Source organism: Gallinula chloropus (genome assembly GCF_964237585.1).
Source record: "Gallinula chloropus genome assembly, chromosome: Z".
Taxonomy (NCBI): Eukaryota; Metazoa; Chordata; class Aves; order Gruiformes; family Rallidae; genus Gallinula; species Gallinula chloropus.
In genome coordinates this window covers 26,598,314-26,624,099 of record NC_140089.1, presented here as the reverse complement: position 1 = coordinate 26,624,099, position 25,786 = coordinate 26,598,314, and the positions used below count along the sequence as shown (strand labels likewise).

The 25,786-nt window shown below is 43.5% G+C and overlaps 1 protein-coding gene across 1 annotated transcript; it reads left to right on the top strand.

The window, feature by feature from the left end:
- Positions 1–10,397: 10,397 nt before the first annotated feature.
- On the top strand, positions 10,398–24,666 carry SLC25A46 (solute carrier family 25 member 46; the record flags this gene model as incomplete). Its single annotated transcript, XM_084278190.1, has 8 exons — positions 10,398–10,650; positions 12,531–12,573; positions 15,764–15,821; positions 16,267–16,344; positions 17,024–17,124; positions 20,245–20,301; positions 20,766–20,823; positions 23,803–24,666. 8 exons carry the CDS (start codon positions 10,398–10,400, stop codon positions 24,379–24,381), a joined length of 1,227 nt encoding a protein of 408 aa, XP_084134316.1. The 3' UTR covers positions 24,382–24,666.
- Positions 24,667–25,786: the final 1,120 nt, after the last annotated feature.

The window sequence follows — 25,786 nt, the reverse complement described above, 5'->3', positions numbered from 1 at the left end:
GAGCAATGCTGAGCGTGTACCAGCCAGCCATAGCACAGACATGCTGGGTGCCATCTCTAAGCATGAGGGAGAGACACAGGAGCCTGAGGCATCCTCCAGCTTCCCATTTCAGTGACTCAGAGAGCTGTGAAGATGGACTCCCTGGCAGATCCCAGCTTGCCTAAGAGCTGACACACAGAGAGCTTTTAGGGAGTGGACTGAGCAGGATCTTTTTGCATACGGGTCCCTTCTCTTTTACAGGTTTCATTTTCAGATAGCTGGTGCCAAACAGCTGCTCTTAATAAGACTAAAGTTCAGGGGCATTGTATCATAGGAATTACCCCCCACACACAGGGGATATCAGCAGGAAGACGTTATAGAATCGTAGAATCATAGAATCATAGAATGGTCTGGGTTGGAAGGGACCCCAAGGATCATAGAGGTCCAACCCCCCTGCCACAGGCAGGGACACCAACCTCCAGGCCTGGATCTACACAAGCTTGCTCAGGGCCCCATCTAACCTGGCCTTGAACACCTCCAGGGATGGGGCATCCACCACCTCTCTGAGCAGCCTGTTCCAGCACCTCACCACTCCCTCTGTAAAAAACTTACCTCTAATGTCTAATCTAAACCTTCCTTCCTTTAGCTTTAGTCCATTCCCCCTTGTCCTGTCACTGTCTACCCTTTTAAAAAGTTGATTCCCCTCCTGTTTATAAGCTCCCTTCAGGTTCTGGAAGGCTGCAATGAGGTCCCCCCGCAGCCTTCTCTTCCTCAGGCTGAACAAACCCAGCTCCTTCAGCCTCTCTTTGTAGGGGAGGTGCTCCAGCCCTCTAATCATCTTTGTGGCCTCCTCTGAACCCTCTCCAACAGTTCCACATCTTTCTTGTATCATGGGCCCCAGATCTGGACACAGTACTCCAGATGGGGCCTCAGGAGGGCAGAGTAGAGAGGGACAATGACCTCCCTGTCCCTGCTGGCCACCCCATGGCACTGGCTTCAGGTGAAGAGAAATTCTATTGTTCATCACGTTTTGTTTACATATATAATTCTCTTATTTAGATTCCCTTTTTATCTCAACCAAGGAATTTTCACACTTTCACTCTTGATTCTCTCCCCCATCCAGCTTGGGGGGAAATGAGCAAGTGGCTGCGTGGTTCTTACTTGGTGACTGGGGATAAACCATGACACACTTGTTATTTGGAAGAAGAGAACACCACCCACGTGGCTAGAGCTTCCTTTTAGGTAGTTGTAGAGAGTGATAAGGTATCCCCTCAGCCTCCTCTTCTTCAGACTAAACAGCCCCTGCTCCCGCAGCTGCTCCTTATAAGACATGTGCTCTGGATCCTTCACCAGCTTCATTGCCCTTCTTTGGACATGCTCCAGCACCTCAATGTCTTTTTTTATAGTGAAGGGTCCAAAACCAAACACAGTATTTGAGGTGGGGTCTCGGCAGTGCTGAGAATAGGGGGATGACCACTTCCCTAGTCCTGTTGGTCACGCTATTTCTGACACAAGCCAGGCCTTCTTCCCTGGCCAGGCCTTCTTCTGTCCCTGGAAAGGTGATGGAACAGTTTGTTTTGGATGCCATCTCCAAACAACTGGAAGAGAAGAAGGTTATGAGGAGTAGTCAGCATGGATTCACCAAGGGGAAATCGTGCTCGACCAATCTCATAGCCTTCTATGATGTCATCACCAACTGGGTGGACGGAGGGAGAGCAGTGGATGTCGTCTACCTTGACTTTAGCAAAGCTTTCGATACTGTCTCCCACGACATCCTGATAGAGAAGCTGAGGGAACAAGGGTTAGATGAGTGGACAGTGAGGTGGGTCGAGAACTGGCTGTCGGACCGGGCTCAGAGGGTCGTGATCAGTGGAGTAGAATCTGAATGGAGGCCTGTGACTAGCGGTGTTCCCCAGGGCTCAGTGTTGGGTCCAGTCCTGTTTAATATCTTCATTGACGATCTTGATGAGGGTATAGCATCCACCCTCAGCAAGTACACCAATGATACAAAGCTGGGAGGAGTGGCTGACACGCAGGAACACTGCGCTGCCATCCAGCGAGACCTTGACAGGCTGGAGAGCTGGGCTGGGAGAAACCAGATGAGGTTCAACAAGAGCAAGTGTAAAGTCTTGCACCTGGGGAGGAACAACCGACTGTATCAGTACAGGCTGGGGGATGACCTGCTGGAAAGGAGCTCTGTGGAGAAGGACCTGGGGGTCCTGGTTGATGACAGGTTGGCTATGAGCCAGCAGTGCGCCCTGGTGGCGAAGAGAGCCAATGGGATCCTGGGATGCATCAGGAAGAGTATGTCCAGCAGGTCGAAGGAAGTGATCCTCCCCCTCTACTCTGCGTTGGTCAGGCCCCACCTGGAGTACTGTGTCCAGTTCTGGGCTCCATGGTATAAAAAAGACAGGGATCTCCTGGAGAGAGTCCAGAGAAGGGCCACGAAGATGATTAGGGGCCTGGAACATCTCCCATATGAGGAAAGGCTGAGTGAGCTGGGTCTGTTCAGCCTGGAGAAAAGAAGGCTTAGGGGAGACCTCATTAGTGTTTATAAATATCTTAGACTTGGGACGCAGGGGGATCTGGCCAGCCCCTTTTCAGTGGTCTGTGGGGACAGGACAAGGGGCAATGGCTGTAAGCTGGAGCATAGGAAGTTCCGCACCAACATGCGGAAGAACTTTTTCACAGTGAGGGTGACGGAGCAGTGGAATAGGCTGCCCAGGGAGGTGGTGGAGTCTCCTTCTCTGGAGATATTCAAGTCTCGTCTGGATGCCTATCTGTGTAATATGAGATAGGGAGCTGCTTTGGCAGGGGGGTTGGACCCGATGATCTCTTGAGGTCCCTTCCAACCCCTAAGATTCTGTGATTCTGTGATTCTTGCACACTTGGGAATACTGCTGGTTCATATTTAACTGTGTGTTGATCAACAGCCCCAGGTCCTTTTCTGCCAGGCAGCCCTACAGGTGGTTATGATCTGCTCTTGAGACTGCTGCAAAAGATGGGTTAACAACTTTTGAAGAAGTACCATAGTAAATCATTTCCACTGAATCACAGTGCCTGAGCATAATGTTGATACAGAAAATAACTTTAAAATGGATTTATTGCTGATTACAGTTGACAGTCTGACTAGGCTTCCAAAGATCGGTCTCCACAGGACTATATTGGTGCTATGGTCTGTCTGGATCTCTGAAATTTATGGGACAAGGTACTCTATAAGGTCATTAAGAAAGAAAATAAACAAATATGACAAAGAAGGGCTTAATTCCCTTTGCACAGACTAGTCTGTCATGTGAATTCACTAATTCATCACCTAAGTCATGAGGTTCCTCACTTGCAAGTTCTCTAATTCATAACCTACAACTCAGAACTTACAAGCTGTGACTGATGTACCTATGAACACAATATTTACATAGCCGATGGTCAGAGTGCTCATCCTTCCTCCTCCACCATGCTGTGGGTATCCCATGTATCACACCAGGAAGCACAAAAGCCTAAGCAGTCCAAATCTGTTGGATCCACTTCAAATGTTTTTTGGTAAGCTGAGGTTTTTATGCCTTCTAGCTCAGAAGTCTGGTCTATATAATTTCCACAAGTTCACAGATTCTGAAGAAAATGCCAGACCATCAATATGCAAAGATGATGGCTGCAGGAAGCGGCAAACTGCAGGTGATAATGGTTATAGAATGGCCTTTCAGCTCTTTTTAGCCACCTGTCCTGCCACCTGTTGCTCTTGCTTTGACCTAAGGGCACTGATCCCAGCACACTTCAGGCCTTAGCATGACCTGTGTTAGCCAAAAATCCAAGCAGGAGTTGAGGCAAGAGTCACTATCAGGTGCCCCTCTTCGGTAAAGGACATTATATGCTCCCGTGGAATCACAGATTGTCATAGAAGAGAAATGCCAGGTGTCAACAATCCCACTCACAGCACAGCCAAGGCAGTCATCACCACAGGACAATTAAGGAGTGTTTTATCAAAGGCCATCTTAAAAGAGGACACTTAAGAGACAAAGATAATAGCAAAGCCAGGACCAAAGAAGCAAGAAGATGTCAAGAACTCATGACACCAGCATCTCTCCAGAATGTCAGAGTCTAAGTAATGAAAACACTGCATCCAGAGAAATAAGTAGATCATGATCACAAAGCAAAGGCTGCAGCAAAAGGAGATCAAGAAGCAAAGACAGTTTATTACGGAGGAGACAAACACCAAAGTAGGTACTTGTGGGTTTCTGCTTTTTATGCCTGAGAGATGGTCAGAGATGGCCATGAATCCTTATGCAGGTGGAGGGCTAAGTCTAATGTTCATGACCCAAGGCAATCTACTAGCCCAGAATACACCAGACTTTACTGAAAGAACAGGTGCACAGAGCCACAGTGACCCTGTGGGAGTAATATTGCTATTACAACAGATGCAGGTTAAGGAGTTGATCATAGTGCCAAGGACCCCTTTTCTATGGACTGACAGAATGAGAAGAGAAAAGCCTGCTTGAAAAGGAAAGCACAAAACTCATCACATAGCACAGTTGAGGAGCACACAAATCTAGAGTGAGGAAATGACCCCCAGAAAACTTTATCAACAGGCTGCTCAGAGAGGTGGTACATTCCCCGTCCCTAGAGGTGTTCAAGGCCAGGTTGGATGGGGCCCTGGGCAACCTTGTGTAGATCCAGGCCTGCAGGTTGGTGTCCCTGCCTGTGGCAGGGGGGTTGGACCTCTATGATCCTTGGGGTCCCTTCCAACCCAGACCATTCTATGATTCTATGAAGACTCCCAGATGCCATGCAAGGTATTTCTTTGGTCAGATTGAGTCAGCTGGCCTGGTTGTGTCACTTCCCAGTTTCTCGGATGTCCCACATTTTCTCATTGGCAGGGCAGTGCAAGAAGCTGAAAAACCCTTGGCTGCTTGGCAACAACTGAAACCACCAGTCTATTATGAACATTATTCTCATCCTAAACCCAAAACACAGCACTGTACCAGCTGCTAAGAAGAAAATTAACTTTATCCCTGCTAAAACTAGGACAAAGAGACAGGACAAGAGGAAATGGCCTCAAGTTGTGCCAGGGGAGGTTTAGAGTAGGTATTAAGAAAAAAAAATCTTCACTATAAAGTTCATCAAGCACTGGAACAAGCTGCCCAGGGAAGTCACTGAGTCTCCATTCCTAGAGATATTTAAAACAAGTAGAGGCTTAGGGACATGGTTTAGTGGTGGTCTTTGCAGTGCAAGGTTAACAACTGGACTTGATCTTACAGGGTTTTTCTGATTCTATGATGCTGTGTGCTGTGCAGACACACAAGACACACATGTGGACAGGTACCAGTGCGCGCGCGCACACACACACACACACACACACACACACAGACATGCAGTGCAGGCACAAAAGGTCAGGCTTGTGCAGTTGCTCAGCAGAGAGAACAGGTAAAACTATGTATGCAGTGCTGTGTACAAGTTGACCCAAAACAACTTTGCCTGACCAAAAGTCATGCTTTCTTGCTAAATCCATCCTTTTAAGCAATATTCTCTTAAAAAGTTTGGCTCTCTAAATAGTTGTCTGAAATATTATTTGAACATCTTCACAAAAGTTAAGGGAATGGAAATGAGCAATAAAAGTCTCCTAGCTAACCTGAAGTACATTTAGAAGTAGGGACAGTTACAGCCCTGCACGAAGAATATACTGAGTAAAACTGTACACTGGGAATATAAGAAAACATTCTCTATATTCTGATTCCATCGAGGAACAAACTTTTAGAGGTGGGAGAAGTCATCTTGCACCAAAAGAAGAACCTTGCTGCCATCTTGCTCCAACATGGCCTTCATGGGCAGCAGGGGGGACCACCTGTGTTACCAGGTCTCCTCCACAGGTGCCTGAAGCATCTTCTTCCCCTCCATCTTCACGAACCTTGGTGTCTGCAGAGTTGTTACTCTCAAGCGTTCTCATTCCTCTCCAACTGATGTGCAGCATATTTTGTCCTTTTTAAAATATATTCTCACAGATGTGCTACCAACTTTGCTGATGGGCTCAGCTTTGGTCAGCAGTGGGTCTGTCTGGAAACCGACTCCAACTAGCTGAGTCCAACAGTGGGGCAGCTCCTGCTGTCTTCTCACAGAAGCCCCTCCTGTGGTAGCATAAACCCAATACATAGACCCAACTCAAATCTCTTTCAAGCTTTGCTAGAAAATTCAGGCTGCCTTGGAGCACAGATACCCTTTTCCATTACACAAACCAGAAGGAAGCTACCAACTGTGCAGAACTTGAACACATGGTATAAATCAATTCTAAGCCAGAAGCTTTTCAGTCTAGTCCTGGATAACAGCAACAGCTAACAACCTTGTTTTCCAAGGGAAATGTATATTTTAATTCTGCAGGACTTACCAGAAAAAGTTTTGCTCAGAACGTGCTATCTGCTGATTGTGCACGTGGCATTAGAGTCACTTTCTCCACTGGCATAACCTGCTCCTGCCTGTCACCATGTGTGAGAGCATTCCTGTGCACAAAGCAGGAACACGAGCAGGAAATACCCAAAAACATAGGCTCTGAGTACCAGTACAGAGGCACATGCTGCTACAAGCAAGCAGCATAAGCCAAATGTTAGGTATGTATAGACAGAAAAGGTAATTGCTGTATTGTGTAGGTGAGCTATTGAATAAGACACTCACTGAAGGCTTGCCGACAAAAAAAGCATTCCCTGCGGAGTAATCAGATGGCTGCTTGTTTGCTGCTTCCTAGAGAACAGATGCCCTGTGTGCACGACCTGTGAACACACAGACTTATAGTAGGCTGTGTGAGTATACACAGAGTTGATAGTAAGCTGCCATGTGGGATACATTTCCTTATCTGCAAGCAGGATCCTGAACGACACAGGCTCCCCTTCTTGAAGTCAAAGCTGGAAGAAGAGCAGAGCGCATATATGCCACAAAGGATTGTTTATGCTCACAGGATCCAGTCCTCTTCCAGCCTTTCTGACATTGCAGATAGAAATCTTCGAAGAAGGAAAGCGAGTCAAAGCCTTGGAAGTCTGCTCAACTGTTCTTGTAGGGGCCAAAAGCAAAACCAAGCCAAACAAACAAACAAAAAAAATAATAATCAGCAAGGTTATGAATGGTAGTTAAGGGGTGTGTACAATGCTGTATAAGAATAGGTGGTGTTAATGTGTGGCATACAGATAAATTCAATTTTCCCTCCCATACACAGGCTGAGTCAATGAGCTTTGTTTTAGAAAAGACGGAAAATCTGGCTTATTTTTCCAATGTGGAAGAAAAGTGTTTTTCTTTGGAACAACACTTTTTCTCCCATGTTCTCTAAGTGACTGCAGTTTGCTGCTTTCTCTTCTTGACAAACTTCATCCTATTTTCTCCTAGACATTGTAATGCTTCCAAGAGAGAGCAGCAACCAAGCACAGAAACTGCATGCCTGGCCCTATACAAGGTCAAATGGGTATTTAATTTAAGGGATCATTAGCACAGAAGCTCTGTATCTTACTGTAATTACTGCTTAATGCACTTGGCCCGCTGCCAATTAATTCTTATTGCAGAAGCAAACCTCTGAATTGTTCTCCTTTCTTTGGGTTTTCTTTCAAAACAAATCAGCCCCAAATTCTGCTGAATTACTTGAAATAGGTTCTGTGTCATGGGAGTGTGGTCAGATAACACCAGGCACTGCTTTTGGTATGTTGTGTAGAAAGAACAGATCCTGCAACTGCATTTCTGTTTAATAGTACTGTTTAATACCTTCACTAGTGACATAGAGGGATCAAATTTGCCAGTAACACCAGGCTGAGTGGTGTGGTTGACATGCCTGAGGAACTGGATGCTACCCAGAAGGCCCTGATCAGACTTAAGGAGTGGGCCTGGGAGAACCTTGTGACGTTCAACTACGCCAAGTGCAAAGTCCTGCATGAGCATCAGGATAATCCCAAACCCATCTGCAGGTTTGGTGGAGTATGGATTAAGAGCAGCCTTGAGGAGAAGGGCTTGAGGGTGTTGGTTGATGAAAATTCAACATGAGCTGGCAGTGTGCACTCACAGCCCAGATAGCCAATTGTGTCCTGGGCTGCATCAAAAGCAGCATGGCCATCAGGTCAATGGAAGTGGTTGTGCTCTGGTGAGACACCACTTGGAAGTCCTGCATCCTGCTCTGGGGTTCCCAGTACTAGAAAGGGCTCCAACATGGACGTGTCAGATCAGGTCCAGAGGAGAGTCATGAAGATGATCAGAGGGCTGAAGCACCTTTTCTATGAGGAAAGAATGAGAAAGTTTCACCTGTTCAGACTGGAGAAGACTCCAGGGAGATATTGTAGCATCCTTCCAGTACTTAGAGAGCGTTTATAAGAAAGATGGAGACAGGTCTGTTGCAACAGGACAAAGTGACGTACGGAAATAGACTTTGTAACTCGAAAGTTATAAAGTAGGTATGTTTATTGTGCGCAGACGCACGGGGGATCGCTCCACCACAGACATGCACACCTCGAGTAACAAAACCGTCCCATATTTATACAAGGAAACAATGAATATTCAGTTAACACCTATACATATTCATTACTTAAACCCACCTACTCTTGCTTCTTATGCTAATTAGCTTATCAGTCCTTTGCTACTGCGCAGTTTCTTCCAAAAATTGAGGGCAAGAGTCTTTGGTGGTCTTTGGGAGGAAGGCCCCGAGTCCTCCTCACGATGTACTTTTCACCTCTTGCCTGGAATGTGCTGATCTTGCAAGCTTGCAGTGTTCTTATCAGTCTGAACTAATTTATGGTCTTGTTAACTATCCGTTTTCCTCCAGTAACGAGGTCTATGAACACAATTCGTGTCCTTTATCAGCCACCTGTTTTCTTTAATAAGGAGGTAACGGGATGGACATTATTCCATCCTCGAGTTCTCGCTCTTTTATGTTCTCCTCAAGATAGTACAAGGCCTTCAGGAGTAATCCCTTTGCTATGGAAAACAAAAAGACTCCCCTTTTCCTTCACAAGCCATTCCACATAATTATCCAGCTGAGCAAGAGCTGCTCTCCATAACTATACTACACTACATATATAATCGTGATTCTATACCCTCAGATCAATTCCTATACTACACTACAAAAGGGTAATGGTTTTATATCAAAAATTGTAGTTTCAGGTAAGAAATAAGGAAAAAATATATAGCAAGGATGGTGAAACACTGGAAGAGCTTGCCCAGAGAGATGGTAGATGCCCCTTCCCTGGAAACATTCAACACCAGGTTGGATGTGGTTTTGAACTGGCCTAGTGGAGGGTGGCCCTGCCCACGGTGGGGGGGGGGGGGGGGGGGGCTGGACTAGATCACCTTTAAGGGTCCCTTCAAACCTAAACTCTTCTACGATACTATGATTTCCACAGCTTTACAGGGCACTAAAAGTCTGTAACAAACAAGCGCACAGCCATGTTTTATTTCTGTGCGCAAGACGCCTTCACTGTTCGTGCTGTCACCTGCCCACAGCAGCCTGCGCTGCCACTCGGGGCTGCGACGGCGGACGCCTCCTGCCACCTCTGCTATACTTAGACTTACACGGACTAATGCTGGCCTAACCCTGTGCGTAAAGAAAAAAAGCAAAAGCTATGGATTAGGCTGCGACTTAGTCGTGGGAGCCTTTGACGGGCTTCTCAGAACAGCGGGAGCTGGGAGAGCACCAAGCCCACACACAGATCAGCCCATGTGGGGCAGGGATTGCCTGACGTCCGAAGGGGAACCACCCGCCGTACGGCGGATGACGGTGCCGTTGGAGAGGCGGGGAAGCACAGGGAACGGGGTCACGCCAGGCAGGCACGGCTCTCTGGCTCCCCCCGCCCTGCCTCCGGGTCTCTCGGGCCCGCGGGCGCTGCCAGCGCAACGCACGCCCTAGCTCCCGGTTCTGCCGCCAGCTCGGCGCGCAGGGAGCCGGCTGGCCCGTGCGCTTGGGTCTCTCTGATTTCGCCGAGAGCTCACCAGAGAAAGGGGCTGGGAGCTGGGGCAGGGCGCCTCTCAGCCAGCCAGAAGGGCACCGTGGCTCCCCGCAGCCCGCTCCGCTGCATCCAAGCCCGGGGACAGGGCCCCGAAGAACGTCCCCGCCCCGACCGGCACCGCCAGCCGCAGTCGGCATGCCAGAGCGGCAGGGGGCAGCCTCGCTCACTCTCCGCAGCCGGCGCAGGCCCGGGTCCTTCCCCACTGATCCCACCGCCCACTTCCCTCCTTCCCGAGCCGGAGGGAGACCATTGGTCTAGCCGGCCGCCGGCCACGCCTTCTTCCTGGTCACGTGACGTGGAGCCCCGTTCCAGCAGGGCGTGGCCTTCCGCCTCGGGAGCGGAAGTGGTGCTTGCGGCGGCGGGGTGCGGGCTCCGCTGCAGCTGGAGCCGATCTGTGCGCGGCATCCTCCCTCCCTCACTCCTTCCTTCCCTCCCGCCCGCCCGTCCGTCTGTCTGTCTCCCGCCATGCACCCGCGGCGTCCCGAGGGCTTCGACGGCCTGGGCTACCGCGGGGGCGGCCGGGAGGAGCTGGGCCCTGGCGCCAGGCCCTTCGGCAGCGCCTCGGAGCTGGGCCACTGGGTGACCAGCCCGCCCGACATCCCCGGCAGCCGCAACCTGCACTGGGGGGAGAAGACGCCGCCGTACGGGGCCGGGACCCCCCTTGGGGGCGCCGGTCTCAACGAGGAGCCCAACCTCGGGGCGGGCGGCCCCGGCGCCGGTAAGGGAGCGCCTGGCCCGGCGGGGCAGTCTGCTTTTCGCCGTTCCGCCCGCCCCTCGCTTGTCCCCGGGCGGTGCCGCTGCCGCCCGTTAGCGGGTGACCCGCCGAGGCGGGCAAGGGCGAGCAGGCGGCGGCCAAGGGCCCTGCCGCGGCCTGGCCACGCCCGTTCGAGCGTCGGCCGGGTTTGCTGGCGCTGACCTCTGCCGCGCCGGGCCCGGAGACGCGTTGCGGCCGCGGGCTGGCGATCACGAAGCGCCAGGAGAAAAAGACTTGTAGAAGGAAGAGAAGCTGCTTCACCACCTGTTGCGCTACAGCTTCGCCTGTAGTTAGGCGCAAGTACGATTCAAACTGCCAGGACTTGTGGTTAAGCAGCGTGTGGTCAGCTCCCCGTTAGCCCTGTAAACAGTACCCCGCAGAACCCCCCCACTGACTGTACGAGCAGGAAGTGCCGTTGGGCCTTGATGCCTTTCGCTGTCTCGTCAGTATTGATGTTTCAGACTTTGTGTCTTCTGGCTGCTTTATTGTTATGTTGAAAAAGTACAAGGGGTGTGTATGGCATAAGCTGCTGAGTAAGCACACGGCAGCCCTCCGGTTCATGGTAGCGAAGGAACTGTGGGACAGGTAGAATTTGATGAAGCAACTGTGTTCCAAGGGTTTTCCAGTAATTACTGGGAAGCTGAGCAGAAACCTGCAGAAATACACTACAGTTTCAAATATCTTTGTGAAATTGAGGTAAAATAAGAAAAATCTACCAAATCTAGGCTACTGAACATTCATTAAAAGAATATTCTGGAGAAGTTTATATATGCTTGGATATCTAAGTTTTACAAAAAACTAATGTATTTAGTATTCAATTCTATGAATAGGTTAGTTTCTTTTAACCTGTCGAGCAGTACTTTTGTTCAGCGCTTTGAGCGCAGCCCTTAGTTGTGCTTTCCTCCATGCAAGCACTATGTCAGGTACTACTTAGATATTCTTAGTAATTTGGACTCTGCCTTTTTTTGCCCTGTCTTCTCATAGAGGGTATGTTGATTCTGCATTTTAGAGCACTAATAAGGAGTTGCTGTATCACTGACACCAGCTGCAAGTAAAAAGAGACCCTTATCATTCCTCCTAGGAGGGCTGCCACAGCTGTGTGGAGTTCAACTGCAGTTAAGGGGATTACCCGTATTTGCGGCCTGCTTGCACCCTGTAGACTGTAGGACTGAGCATTCACTTTTCAGTTGGCTTTACAGTTCTGATACTCCTCTTACTATCCCTTCTGATCATTTCCATTGCTTATATATCTGTCTGGTAGCAGACAACAGAGAATTCAACCCATTACTTTTGTTGCAGTTTTGATGGTTCTCTAGTAAATAGATTTTTGCAAAGGAGTGAAGATAAACAACTGACCTGAAAATTCCCATAATGTTGATGTTTGTTACATCATCAACGGCGTTTTACAACTTATTCCAAAGATTCTTTTTTTACTGTATTTGGTTTTCAAATTATTTTCACCCCAGATGTTTAAATTTATGTTTTAGAATTACTGTAAACTGTCATGCTAATTTTTTTTAGTGGTTGGTTTGAATTAGCTCTTTCCAGCTATTAAAGTATTCTCTGTTTTACTGTTCACTTTGTCTTTATTTTTCTGTAGCTGTTTTAAAGATAATTTTACTTTCAAAAGTATGCACAAACTCAGAAGCAGTCCAAAGTCCAGCTATACCTGGGGGAATGTTTCTTTATATCGTATCTTGCTGAGTTGCCATAGTGTTGTGGTTTAATGCTTGTAATTTTCTCAAGGAAGTTCAGTATAAAATGGATTTTTCAGATGCTCTGCCTGGCATTTTCTCCCCTTTTGTGATAATTGCTGCTTTATAATCTCTTTTCATTTCTTTCAGAGCAGTTGAACAGATTTGCAGGCTTTGGTATTGGCCTCGCAAGGTAAGAGTTGAGTAATACTAAAGTAGTCAAGCTGTAGTTGTTTTTCAGATTGTTGTGTTGTGTTTCTATGCCAGTAGACTGTGCAGTAAAAATGCCTTTAAAAACCTGCTGCCTGAAATCCATGTAGGTTTCTCGCCATTCAGTGAGACCTGGACAGGCTGGAGAGCTGGGCAGGGAGAAACCAGATGAGATTCAACAAAAGCAAGTGTAGAGTCTTGCACCTGGGAAGGAACAACCGCTTGAATCAGTACAGGATGAGGGATGACCTGCTGGAGAGGAGCTCTGCAGAGAAGGATCTGGGGGTCCTGGTTAATGGCAGGTTGGCCATGCGCCAGCAGTGTGCCCTGGTGGCGGAGAGAGCCAATGGGATCCTGGGGTGCATCCGGAGGAGTGTGGCCAGCAGGTTGAAGGAGGTGATCCTCCCCATCTACTCTGCCTTGGTCAAGCCCCACCTGGAGTATTGTGTCCAGTTCTGGGCTCCCTGGTATAAAAATGACAGGGATCTCCTGGAGAGAGTCCAGAGAAGGGCTACAAAGATGATTAAGGGCTTGGAACATCTCCCCTGTGAGGAAAGGCTGAGTGAGCTGGGGCTGTTCGGTCTTGAGAAAAGAAGACTAAGGGGAGACCTTATTAATGTTTCTAAATATCTTAAGTATGGGATGCAGGGGAAATGGCCAGCCCCTTTTCAGTGGTCTGTGGGGATAGGACAAGGGGCAATGGCTGCAAGTTGGAGCACAGGAAGTTCCGCACCAACATGCGGAAGAACTTTTTCCCAGTGAGGGTGAGGGAGCCCTGGGACAGGCTGCCCAGGGAGGGGGTGGAGTCTCCTTCTCTGGAGATATTCAAGACCCGCCTGGACGCCTATCTGAGTGATATGTCCTAGGGAGCTGCTTTGGCAGGGGGGTTGGACCCGATGATCTCTCGAGGTCCCTTCCAACCCCTACGATTCTATGATTCTATTCTCTTTAATTGAAGCACTTCTCCACATAACTACATCAGCGGTGAATATAAGTACTGTGTGCCCAGGGTATGTGTACCCTGTCAGAACAATGTACCAGAAAGCACGTTTGCCACCTTCACTAATATTTTTATGTAATGTGAACGCTTCCTAAGAAAGTGAAAATACTTAAGATATTATCAGAGTACCCTGGAATAGTAATCCTGGTCTGGTCAAGTCGTCTGGTTATGGTGACACTGGTTATTGATGGTATTTTTGAGAAAGCTGCGGACTTCAACATGCTTAATATAAGCTTTTAGAGCTTAAATTATTTAGAGTAAAGCTCCTGATAAGTTTAGGATTTTTTTGTAGGATACCTGCTCAGTCACAGTCCTCTGACCAAGCTTTTCCTGGTCAGTATACTGGTGCAGCTTGTGATAGAGTAGAAGTGGGGGAACTTTGTCTTGAAAATTTAGGACTAAAAAAGACATTTACTCTTTGTTGATCTGAATGTGAGACTTCCCATAGAAAACTGCTTCTCTACTCAGAACATGGGCGTACTTTTGTCACCCTTTTGGCCCAACATGGGAAGCTGTGTCACTCTGCTTAACCTTGACCACCAGCCTGTCTGGCTGCTTACCCCATTGTTATCACTCCTGATGCCCATCAGAACCTCATTTAGCCATTTGTTTCACCAAAACAGAAGACAAAGGCAAAAAAAGAGGTGTTTTTTTTTTTTAATGTTTCAGTTTTACCTGGAAGTTTATTATCTTCGAAAGACAGCCAGCTGGACCAGAGAGGGAAGGGAAAAAGAAGAGGGAATAGGAATGACCATTTTTGGCAAATCATGAGTTGCATAAATTAGATCATCCCATCTCTTGAAACCGACATCCCTCTTTTCTTACTGCTTCTCCTGCAGTGGCTCAGCTTGCTCATTCAGACCCCCTGATGTGCCTATTGAGTGTGCTAAAACAGAGTTGATGGAGGGTAGACAGAAGAACTAGGCCCTCAAACATGTTAAGAGGTTTTTGATTTCTTTCCAGTGTTACCAAGCTGAATGAGCTCAGGAGAATACCCGCAAAGGAGTAGAGCTGTAAAGCTGATGACATTCAGGAGCAGCAAAGATGGGCATATCTCAGTTGTCCTTTTAAACAGTATGCTTTGATATAACCGAGTGTGACAGAGTTTTCCACATCCTGAGTACTATAGCCACCAAGACTGACCGTGTGCTTTTGGGAAAAAGAGCCAGTCAACATTGTATCGTTGCTGAGAGTAATGCTGCCTAGGTCTGCTTTCCCGTTTCTCCCAGATCACTTTCCAGACATACACGATTCAAGTCAGAAATCTTGTGGAGAACACCCAGAACAAAAGGTTAGATTTTGTGAGGTTGAGTTGGCTACCAGGAGGGCTTAGGTTACAGCAGCTGGAGTATGGGAAAGTTTCATCTCTTCTGGTAGCAGCAAAGGACTAATTAGTTATGAAACTGCAGGTTCCGTACTTTTCTGTGCCAGTTACTACTTGTTTATCCAAAGTAAAGTACCCATTAGAGACCTACCCTAGATGAATCCTGTATTCTGGTGGTCAGAGCTGTACCTTGGAGTGCTTAGGCAAACCCTGAAGGTTTTGCTTTTCTATCCAGATCCGAGGTTTGAGCCATATACAGGTAAATCCGCTAATGACTTGGGTACTTTGAGATGAAATAAAGTTTCTGTGTCTGTAGCTGTTGTAGAACTGAGAGAATGTTCCTGTAGAAGTCTGATTGTAATACCATTTTTGGGGCAGAGGGGTGTGGCTTTGGGCAGTAATATTTTCTGACAAAAAATGTGTCACCAAAAAATTAAAAACTAACTATTAGTACCAGTTTTGTGGCCTTTCTAAGGAGGATCTTGATTAACCATGTGGTACATTGAATTAACATAAGACTAGAAATTAATCCTGGCACTACCATTTTTTCTTTCCTCATATTTTGCAGAAGGAAGGTTTAAGATTTTTGGTACATTGGTTTGCATGTAAAAATACATTCATTTTTTATATATGGGGGGGGCTTTTATCATAATGTATGTGTTGAGGGTTTTTCTATATTTGTTCCTTTATAGTATTAGCAGGCTATTGGCCCTTCAAAATGCGTCACGGATTATTATTATCATGGATAATGCACGTTTTTTCTAAATACTGATATTATGAGGAATAGCAACCCTTTTCTAATAAATTTGCGATGGCTTCCGATGCTTTAAATACACTTTTCTTTTAAAGCCTCTTTACAGAAAATGTGTTGGCACATCCTTGTATTGTTCTACGTCGTCAATGTCAGGTATGTTTTATATTACCTTTTCTAGTCAGAACTCCTGTGTACTGCAGTATTTCTGTGGTTTTGTATTCTGTGGAGTATAAGGAATCTTGACAATTCTTAGGGAGATGCTGCTAACATTGATCTTACCTTGAACATTCTTACTCATTTTTCTTTGGGCAGTGGAAAATTAATTGCAGCAAGTGTTTCAGAGTCTATGGAGTAGATCCCCATTTACAAGCAGGATGGTTTGTTTCCAATATTTTCTGGTTTATACTTGCTTATATTTCCAGTATATAAATAGTTAACAGTTCTGCCTGCTTCTCTAAATTTCAGTGAGAATATATTCATGTTCTGGGTCACTTTAGCTGGTGTTTAGAGAGATACAGATTTTACAACTGCTTTTTCCTTCAGAGTTATAACATCTGAAAGTGTGTAATAAAACGGCCATTGTTTGTATTTTTAACAGGTTAATTATCATGCTCGGAATTACCATCTCACTCCATTTACTATTGTCAATATTATGTACAGCATCAATAAGACACAGGTAAGTATTTGGTGTCAGGCTATATCTGAACAGCAAATGTCGCTGTAGTACATATATACACTAACATATTTAATTCTTTACATAACTGGTGGTTAAAAACATGGCCATTGTAAGGGAAATGTTTTGAGAAGATTCTTCTGATTTTTTTTTTTTTACAAAGTGTAGTATTTACTGGGGAAGATTTGCAGATGTTAGCAAATAAAAGGTCCCTGTAGCATTTATTTTTCATTAGACTTCAAATTATGAAGGAGATTATCCAGAGTTAAATGAATACTTCCAAAGACAGAATTTACAATTCTACATAGTCTTGTGAAGGGACAGTAATAGAAATCCTAAAACTTAGAAGACAGTAAGAAAATACATTTTTTACAAAAAGAAAACAAGGGTTTTTTATGGTTGTGCTTTAACATCTTAGTTTCATATGCCCAGTGAAAATGTTGCTAAGTTTATTTTACAGAGTATTAATGGTGAGAGTGATGCCTCCAAAATTGTTGGCAACTGTTGTAAAGTTTCATTAGAGTTGAAAAGTTAGCTGTCCTCTGAATTTGGGGATTGTGAAGCTAAATGGTAGAATTGTAGCCTTGCATGGTCTGGATTCACTGAAATTTTATAAAAAACAAGACTAAAATACATTTGAATTTTGTGTTGTGTGAATCTGACTATATATTTCAACACACAGGGTCCAAGAGCTCTCTGGAAAGGAATGGGCAGCACTTTCATTGTTCAGGGCATAAGCCTGGGAACAGAAGGCATCATCAGTGAATTTACACCTTTGCCAAGGTATTGCATGGTTTCATTAACTGCTTTGAACAAATTGACCATCAGGTCTTGACTTTGAATAAAAGTGATGTGAGAAATGTAATGCTATTTGAAAATCTTACTTGATTAGAACAGTTAGACAATGTTTTCAGGACATTGTGGTGGTCTTGGGTGAGACAACCTTGTAACTAATAAATAGACTCTTTCTGAGAGCTTTGGGTGTTTGGTGTGTCTGCCTACTGGTCTGACTATAGAAATAAGGTCGCAAATTCATCTTCAGTATAACTCCACTGTCATAAAAGGATTCGTGAGTTTTTATTTTAGTACTTTGGTTTGTACTGTGTGATTCTCGCCACTACCATCTCTAAAGTAGAAAGTCCTGGTTTCATTAATCTAAATACAAAACGCTTACACCGCTATTGAGCCAGCACTGGTAGGTGAGAGCAGAATGGCCTGCATTGATAAATGGGAAGGCATGGTAAATGAAGAGTCGGTGTGGCTGTCAGTTTTGTCTTCTGCCCTCTTTTACCAAAAGACATATCTACGTTTTTTTCAGTATTCTCATAATAAGGGGTTTACAAGTAAAAATGAGTGACTTAAAGAGATTTTCACCATTCTACTCCACTGTATCCATATTGGACTGTAGTAGTTTAGCAGTATTTTTTTTTAATTTGTGACACAGCCTAGGTTTTATGGTGAGCTGTAATTCCAGAGTTATGGTACAACACTGTGGTGTCTTTCTGCTTTGAGATACAAGTCTGATAAAGAATTTTGGTCTGAAGATTTTGTATCTGTGTTTTCTTTTGTAATGGTCCAGAGCTAACAGTAAGGGTGAGCTGACAACTCCAGTAGTATATACATTGTCAGTTTTATTACAGGTATTTTAAGTGTAAGCAGCTTGTGTGAGCGAGTTTATTATATAACAGTCACTAAAAATTTCAGTGAAATGCAGAAGACTGAGATCATAAGAAGTTAGGGAAAGGTACTTTACAGTTGCAGGGCACGCACTGAAGTGAGTAAAAGGATAAAGACCTCTTCTGGAAAATATGTTGCAGAGGAAGGCAAGTGTTTGGGATTAAGGCTGGTTAAGTTTCAATGGACTGAGTGGCTTGAGAGTCATGTTATCTTTCAGAAGAGGTGAGTTCTTATTTTTAATGTGTGGGCACAGATCAAGTACTCAAGAGTAAGTACTTGGAAACTGAACTTTTTAAAGAAAATAAATGTGGGCAGGCTGAATCAGACTGCTCCTATCATGCATGCATGGATACGAATAAAAGTAAATCTTTGCAGGTTCTAACAGCTGTCTAAAGCATTAGCAAAAGCATTTTATACTTAAATTGTGTGGAGTGTGTGTTTAGGCTTTTTTGGTCAGCTTTGTCCCATACATAACTGAAAATTCCAGGCATACCTCTGAGCATGACTTGTTATTCTTGTTTTTAAGTACTGCTGTAGCAGATGCTCTAGCTTATGAGAAGAGATGTATGTGTTTTCATAGTTCTAATTTCTGTCCATTGTGAGCAAGGATTTTCTTCTTGTGGGCCAGTTGTTCGAAGTTTGAAATGCAAGCTGCTGTTGAAAGAAGCAATCCTTTCTGCTCTTGGTTCCTCATTCTCCCTTCAGTGCTACCCCCATCGTTGTGCCAGCACAGTATTTGAACAGTCACAAAATGAACTGAACTGGGGAAGTGGTCTGGCTAAAATGGGTGTCCCGTACAAGTACCACCCCAGGCAGTTTTATAGTGGATGCCCTCCTTTTGTCTGGTAGCATGAGTCTTTGGGCTATCACAGGGAGGTGAAGATTATTCATTATAGTAGCAGTGCCAACATAGCTGATTTAAAAAGGTTGTTTCACAACATTATCAAACTCCAGAAGACACTAGGAATTGCAATGTCAGTTCCAACTTTGTATCATAGTATTCTAAAAGAATCCCCCTGTTTTAAGGGAGGGGCCCAGAAATGTCTATTAACATATCTGTGGTAAACTGAATGTGGTTCAGTAGTAGATAAACTCATTCTGTATTTGTTCTTCCACTGAGGAAATGGTTATGCCTAGTGGATTGACAGGTTAGGCTTTCACACATTAGTTTGGCAGGTTTCGTTTTCCAGTGTTATGGCTTGGTGAATGTGATCCAAGTGTCCCAATTATGTAATGGTAAATGATATTCCCATCCTCATTTCTGACTAGCTGTATGTATTTAGGAAAGTGATACCTCCTAGTAGTATGCAATTCTTTAGAAAAAGAGTTCCCTTTCCTGGCTTGGAATTGCGGTAACTACGGGCAGTGGGTGAGTGAGATTCCTGAACAAGAACTGAAACAGAACACTTCATGTCTTTTTATTAAAAATGCACAGTCTAGTGTGTCTCCCACATTTCAAAGGAAAGTATCTTTACCTCATAGTCAGAGCATTTACCAGACGCGTGGCTGTTGAATGTCATCTTGAGCTAGCTGGAATTGCATTTTCTGTCAAGTGGAGTGTAGTTAATGCTTACTGTTCCTATTTGGAAGTGTATAACTAGCAAATACTACTTTAAGAGGACATTTAAAGTCACTTTTTTGTTAAACACATAGGGGTTGTTTTGGTTTACTGGGATATGCTAAAGTCTGATCACAAGCCAAAACACTTGATTTAAGTCTGTACTATGCAGCTTTTAGTCTGACCTATTGTACTATATGCGATCTCGTCTAATGATGTACAAATGTCATTTAGTTGAAACAATGGCAGGGTAAACATAACTTTGAAGAACAGAAAAAGCATTACCAAACGCTGGGGGGGGGGGGGGGGGGAAGTATGTTGATAAAGGAAAACTACTGAGATATTAAAACATCAAACATTCCCAGAAAATGGCTTTAAGAGTTAGTACATAAGGATACAAAATAAATGCAGAACACCAAAGCTAGTAGCTGTGAGAGCTACAGACACCTTATTAATAACTAAAGCTTTTTGGCTAGAATATCTATCAGCCCAAATAACTTCAAAAATTAGGCTTAAATGTGTATTCGATGTCTTTCCACTGTGGGAAATGATGTGGTGTAGACCAATAGCAGAATGCCAATAATGAGAACTGGATGTTGACACCCATGGAAGAAATGCTGGAGAGTAACTGTTCTTACCCTTATTAAGGTAAAAACTTTTCTTTTTAGAGAGCTTTCATATAAATGGAACCTAAAGCAGATAGGGGGGCACCTTCTACTCAAAGGGTAAGTATAGTACCTATTATTACCTTATGTCTTATTATCTAACATTTATAAAACTATTAAACATACATTAGTTTAATCTGAAGCTGGTTATTGACAGGATGCTAGTAATTTTCAAATTTTCATAGGTTTTGAACAGCCTTGATTTCATACAGGTTTTTTTCTGTTACTAGGTCCCTGTGTCTGTCTGAAACCTGACTAATTGACAAGATCAGGTTCTTTTAGCAATTAAATAACAATACCTGAGAGACCTGAATGAGTCTTGTCAGATGGAAATAGAATTTAACAAAACTTCATGCTGACGTTTATCTCTACTTGTTAATGTGCCTTGTAGTAATTGAGTTATGGTTTGTTAATTTTCTGTCAGGAATGGCTTGGTAAAATAACTTCATCATCATTCAGGTGCATATTTGGCTAAAATTATAGTATTGTCATGACCTTAATTTTTATCTTGTTAATTTCTACAGTTTAACACATGTGATAGCCATGCCTTTTTATTCAGCGAGCCTGATTGAAACTGTTCAGGTAATTTATATATACTCACAACTTATACTTACTTGGATTCAAGTTTTTGTTGCAGTAGTTGTATTTGCTTTGCTGGACCTTGTATGAGTTAACTCAGAAAATATTTGCTGTGATGGGTATATTCATTGTACTACCTGAAGTCTAAATCTAGAATTAGAAAGGACATTTAATACAGATAATATTGTCTGTGAAACAAGAGTCAAGTTACATCAGCGTGCTCTAGCAGATAAACCATGAAGTTTTTCTCATGTTGAGGATTTTAAAAGGCTTGTTAGGCAGGTTGTTGCAGTCACCACTTTCCCGGTAACAACTACAAACCTTTTCCAGTAATTCAGCTTTGTTTTGCGAAAATACTGAACTCTACTGTTCCAGGGCTGCTTTCGTTCAGCCTACTTTTTGCTTTTCAATTTTCATTGAGTTCTTCCATAGCCGTGAAAATAAACTCAGGAAAATCTGGCCCTACCGCTCAGGATACAGCTTACTCTGTACAGCTACAGAACAAGATTGCCTGTAACACTGTAGGGCAGATTGTCTTTCATTGAGTTCTCACATTTTGTAAACAAGGCAGAAGTGGTCCAGGGTAGTTCTTCCAGCTATGCCTATATAATTAGTTGCTTTTAATATAAAAGTGTCTGTGAGCAGCTAATGGAACTCCTTCTGCAAAGTGAGCTCTTGTGTGGAGAGTGGTACAGGATAGTCACTTGTATCATTTAGTCATCAAAATAATTGTCATTTATAACACATACAAGTCACAAATACTGCTAAACCTGATTTCCAGCTGTTTAAACCAACAGTTCAACTGCTGGTAGACATCTACAAAGTAGTGTTTTTTCCATGGAGAAGAGGCAAGCAAGGCTGACCACTACAGTTTATTAGTTTCCACCTGCACTTACTGTCAGGAATCAGGTCTGTGCAGAGGATCCAAACATAAAGGAAGCAGAAGGTACTGGAAAGTTCTGTCTGAACTGGCCACATTTTGGAGTAGTAGCATAGGTGAGATTAAAGGTCTGTGCACAAGGACCTGTAGATAAACTCCCAACAGCACTCACGTTCCATGGAGTTGCACACTGTTTAAGAAACTGTATTGCTCTCTGATGGTGAATTATTTTGAAAGTAAGGCAACCTGAGTGGATCTCAGAGTTTGTGGAAGCTGTGGGAAGATTTAACTGATCTCACACTGGGAGGCTGATTTAAGAATCTCTCTTACGTCCTCGGAGCAGCTAGACCCAGAGCATGAACTGGAAACAGCAGTAGAACACTGATCCTGTTCCTTGAGTTCATAGCGGGCCACAGAAAAGGGTGTTTCACTCAGGTATCTTTCGGCTTGTGTTTTTATCTGAAAAGATGTTAGCTGTCTTGTTGGACGTAGGGATGTATTTACCAATAAATGATAAAAGAGATCAAGTGATTAAGAGCCTGCCTTCCGATTTTAAAATAGGTAATGAACTTTCTTTGGTAGAAAGCAGCCTAATAGGAAAAAAATAAAAGAACCTCAGCATCTCACCCAGCCTTTTTCAGGTGAGCATCTCTGTTCAGCACTGCTTGTGAAAGCCATTCTGCTGAGGTGTGAGGGTTTTAGACTTGCTGGGTTCAGCTGTGTGCAGGTGTTCCACTGAATAGATCTATCTGCCGTACAAAATGTATTCTCCAGTTCCTAGAAACTTAATCATAAGCTTTCTTACTAGAAACACAACTGAGGTAATGAGAGCACTTGTGAGGATCTTGATGATGCTGTGTTGATCAGTGCAGGCAACTTGGCTAACCAGGTTTACATAGTATTCCTGTGCTGCAAGACAACAGCGACTAATAAGAAACTACAGAACTTCAAGATTTGTTACTAGCAGTTTTGTAGAAACTTTGATTGTCTTAATTCTGATAAGCTATCCTACTCAGCAGTATTACTTTGACAGGCTTCTCCAAGTAAATGTATCTCACCAAAACAATTAAATGGTAGAAATTTGTAGCTGTAACATTTCTGCTTTTAACATTTCAAGCCACGTGGTGGCGTGTTTGACAAAAGTGAGTAGAGCTTTGAAGTGCAGTGATTATAACGAGGAGAAGAGAGGTTATAATGTATAGCTTGTTCTTAAAGTCTGGAACAACATTATGTTCTCAAGTATTTGAACTACTTACTGTTCTGGGCAAGGCTTTGCAAGCTGTTAGTCCTTCCCCAGAGTACAGAGGAGTGTTCTGGTGTTATGTCCTGTTATGTGGTTGGAACACAGGCGGCTTAGACTCAAACTTGGCACTACAGAGAACTCTCAAATCCCGAATTTTGCGTGTAAAGACATTGTTTCTCCTTCTGTTGCTTATAACAAACTGTGTTTTATCACCTCTTTTAAGATAGCTTAATCCTGTGGTCAGAGGTGGAGTATAGCAGATTAAATAATTTCTAAGTGAGTTCTGTATTTTTACTACATGAACAAAATAATTATCTCTTCTAAGAGGCAGTACGAGTGAAGAGTACGATTTTAGATGCTAGTAATGGAATGTAAATATCTAGACCTGAGACTATTAGATTAAAATTAAAAATTAACTTTCAACTCAAGTTATGGAAGTCTTTATTATGCATGTACAAGTTCAAAGACTAGAGTTAATAGCTCTTAGAGATTTTTAAGTTAGGTAATGCTTCCTGACATCTTGATTCAGAAGCAGGCATTTTCAGTGTGTGATTGCTGTGCAGACTGATACTTTGAAAGTTGAATTTCTTTGGTGGTAACACAAATAACTGGAACACACATTAAATAAAGCCTTTAAGATGGGTTTGTTTTATAAAAACAAATTTACTTGAGTGCTGTCAAGAGCATTAGAGCAGAGAATTTATATCAATATAGCTGTGTAGCTATACAATAACTTACAATAACATGCACATGTTTATCTATCTGTAATGAAGTTCAGCAGTGTTAAAGTATCAAAGTGGATGTCAGCATGTTTATGAAATGGGCAGCACAAGTTATAACTGTTCCATTGTGCTTGCAGAGTGAAATCATTCGAGATAATCCTGGAATTCTGGACTGTGTGAAAGAAGGAATCGGCAGAGTTGTAGGCATGGGAGTACCCCACAGCAAGCGTCTCCTTCCTCTGATGGTCTTGACTTTTCCAACTGCTCTACATGGAGTTCTTCACTATGTCATCAGTTCCATCGTCCAGAAGCTTGTATTGTTCATTCTGAAAAGGGATAATTCCCACAACCTTCCCGCTGAGAGCTCCACTTCAGTGCAGAGCATGCTGGATGCGTATTTTCCAGAACTTATTGCTAGCTTTGCTGCTAGCCTTTGTGCTGATGTCATGCTGTACCCACTGGAGACAGTTTTACACCGCCTTCATATTCAAGGGACACGCACGATAATTGACAATACAGACCTTGGCTATGAAGTGCTTCCCATCAATACTCAGTATGAGGGAATGAGAGACTGCATAAATACTATAAAACGGGAAGAAGGAATGCTAGGTTTTTACAAAGGATTTGGAGCTGTTATAGTACAGTACACCTTGCATGTGGCAGTTCTACAGCTCACCAAAATTATTTACTCAACATTGCTTCAGAATGTCTCTTAATCTGTTCAGGTGTGGATTTAAGCACGTGGACATGATTGACTTGCAACCTAATTGTTAAAAATAGCTTAGGAAAAACAGAAGTTTGAACAATCCACTCCATGGATTACTCTTACACTGTAAAAGAACTTGTTTTAAAAATGGGGATATAGATTCCGAAGTGTAATTAATAAAGTACTGTATAAATTTAAAATTATAGACACAGATTATAGACACAGTCATACAGAAGGGATTTGGATGTGGTTGAAGCAAGGATTTCCTTTTCTTACCAGTTAGCTGACATAATGTATGGATATGAATTATTAATCTGCTTCATAAACATCACATCTGATACTTAATTTGGACTGCTAGCCAGTTCAAAGGATTTTGTTTTCAAAACAAAATGTAAGAACTTGCAAATAGTAGACTGAGAGGTTTACTGTTTTCTCAAAATATTTTCAGCTTTACTTTTAATGGAACTGTAAGAAAAGCAGAAACTGTAAAAGTAGCCATAAATGTTGTGATTTACAGGTACATAGAAGGTTTCTTACTTTTCTGCAGTGTGGCAGAGGATGAAGTGGAATCTTTTGCTTTGTGCAAAATAAGAAAAACTCGGGATTAGGCAGAGTTGCCAGAATGTAGATGTCCTGCAGTTTGTTTGCAAGGTCTGCAGTAACTAAAGAATGTGAATAAAGCAAATTAGAAACCGATGTGTGCATGTTTAAGTGCCGTTCTCAATCAGCTTTCCACTTCAGGGTTTGAGTGTTTCTCTGCTGCCTCATATAAGAGTAGAATAACCTTACAAATGTATCTAGTGTCACTGTTCAAAGTGTGTAGAAATCACAAAAAAATATTTGGCTGTTTCTAGAGTTTTTCTTTTGTTAGGTTGGAGAGGTATGTACACAATTACCTATTTACTATTTAGCACTGATGCCCTTCATTTAAAATCTCTGCTGCATTAGGTATATTGTGGGACAGAATTAAGTCTGTTATGCACCATTTTTACCCTCTTTAGTAAATCACAGCTTGCAGTCTGAAAATGAGTTCTGAACATTCTAATTAACATAGTCCTCCTTGGTTTCACCAGTAAATATAGTGGAAGTTGGGGGGAAAGGGGATTTTTAGCAACAAAAAAAGCACATGGCAAGTTGCTTGTAAATTATGAGAGAGGCTGATGCCTTTTTCATACTTGTGTGGCACGTTTATCTTTGTGAATACTGTAAATTGTGCATTTTCATCAGTAATTGTTGTACAAGTAATCACTCATGGAAAGCAGTCATGGCAAAATAATGGAAAGCTGTCGCTGTTTGTAAGTTTGGACTTTTAAACCATTTGCAGGTCTGCTTTGCTATTAATCTAACTTTCATGTGTTTTAAATGAGTAAATGTTGAAATGGAACGTATAGTGAACTCGGGAACTGGTTCTACTT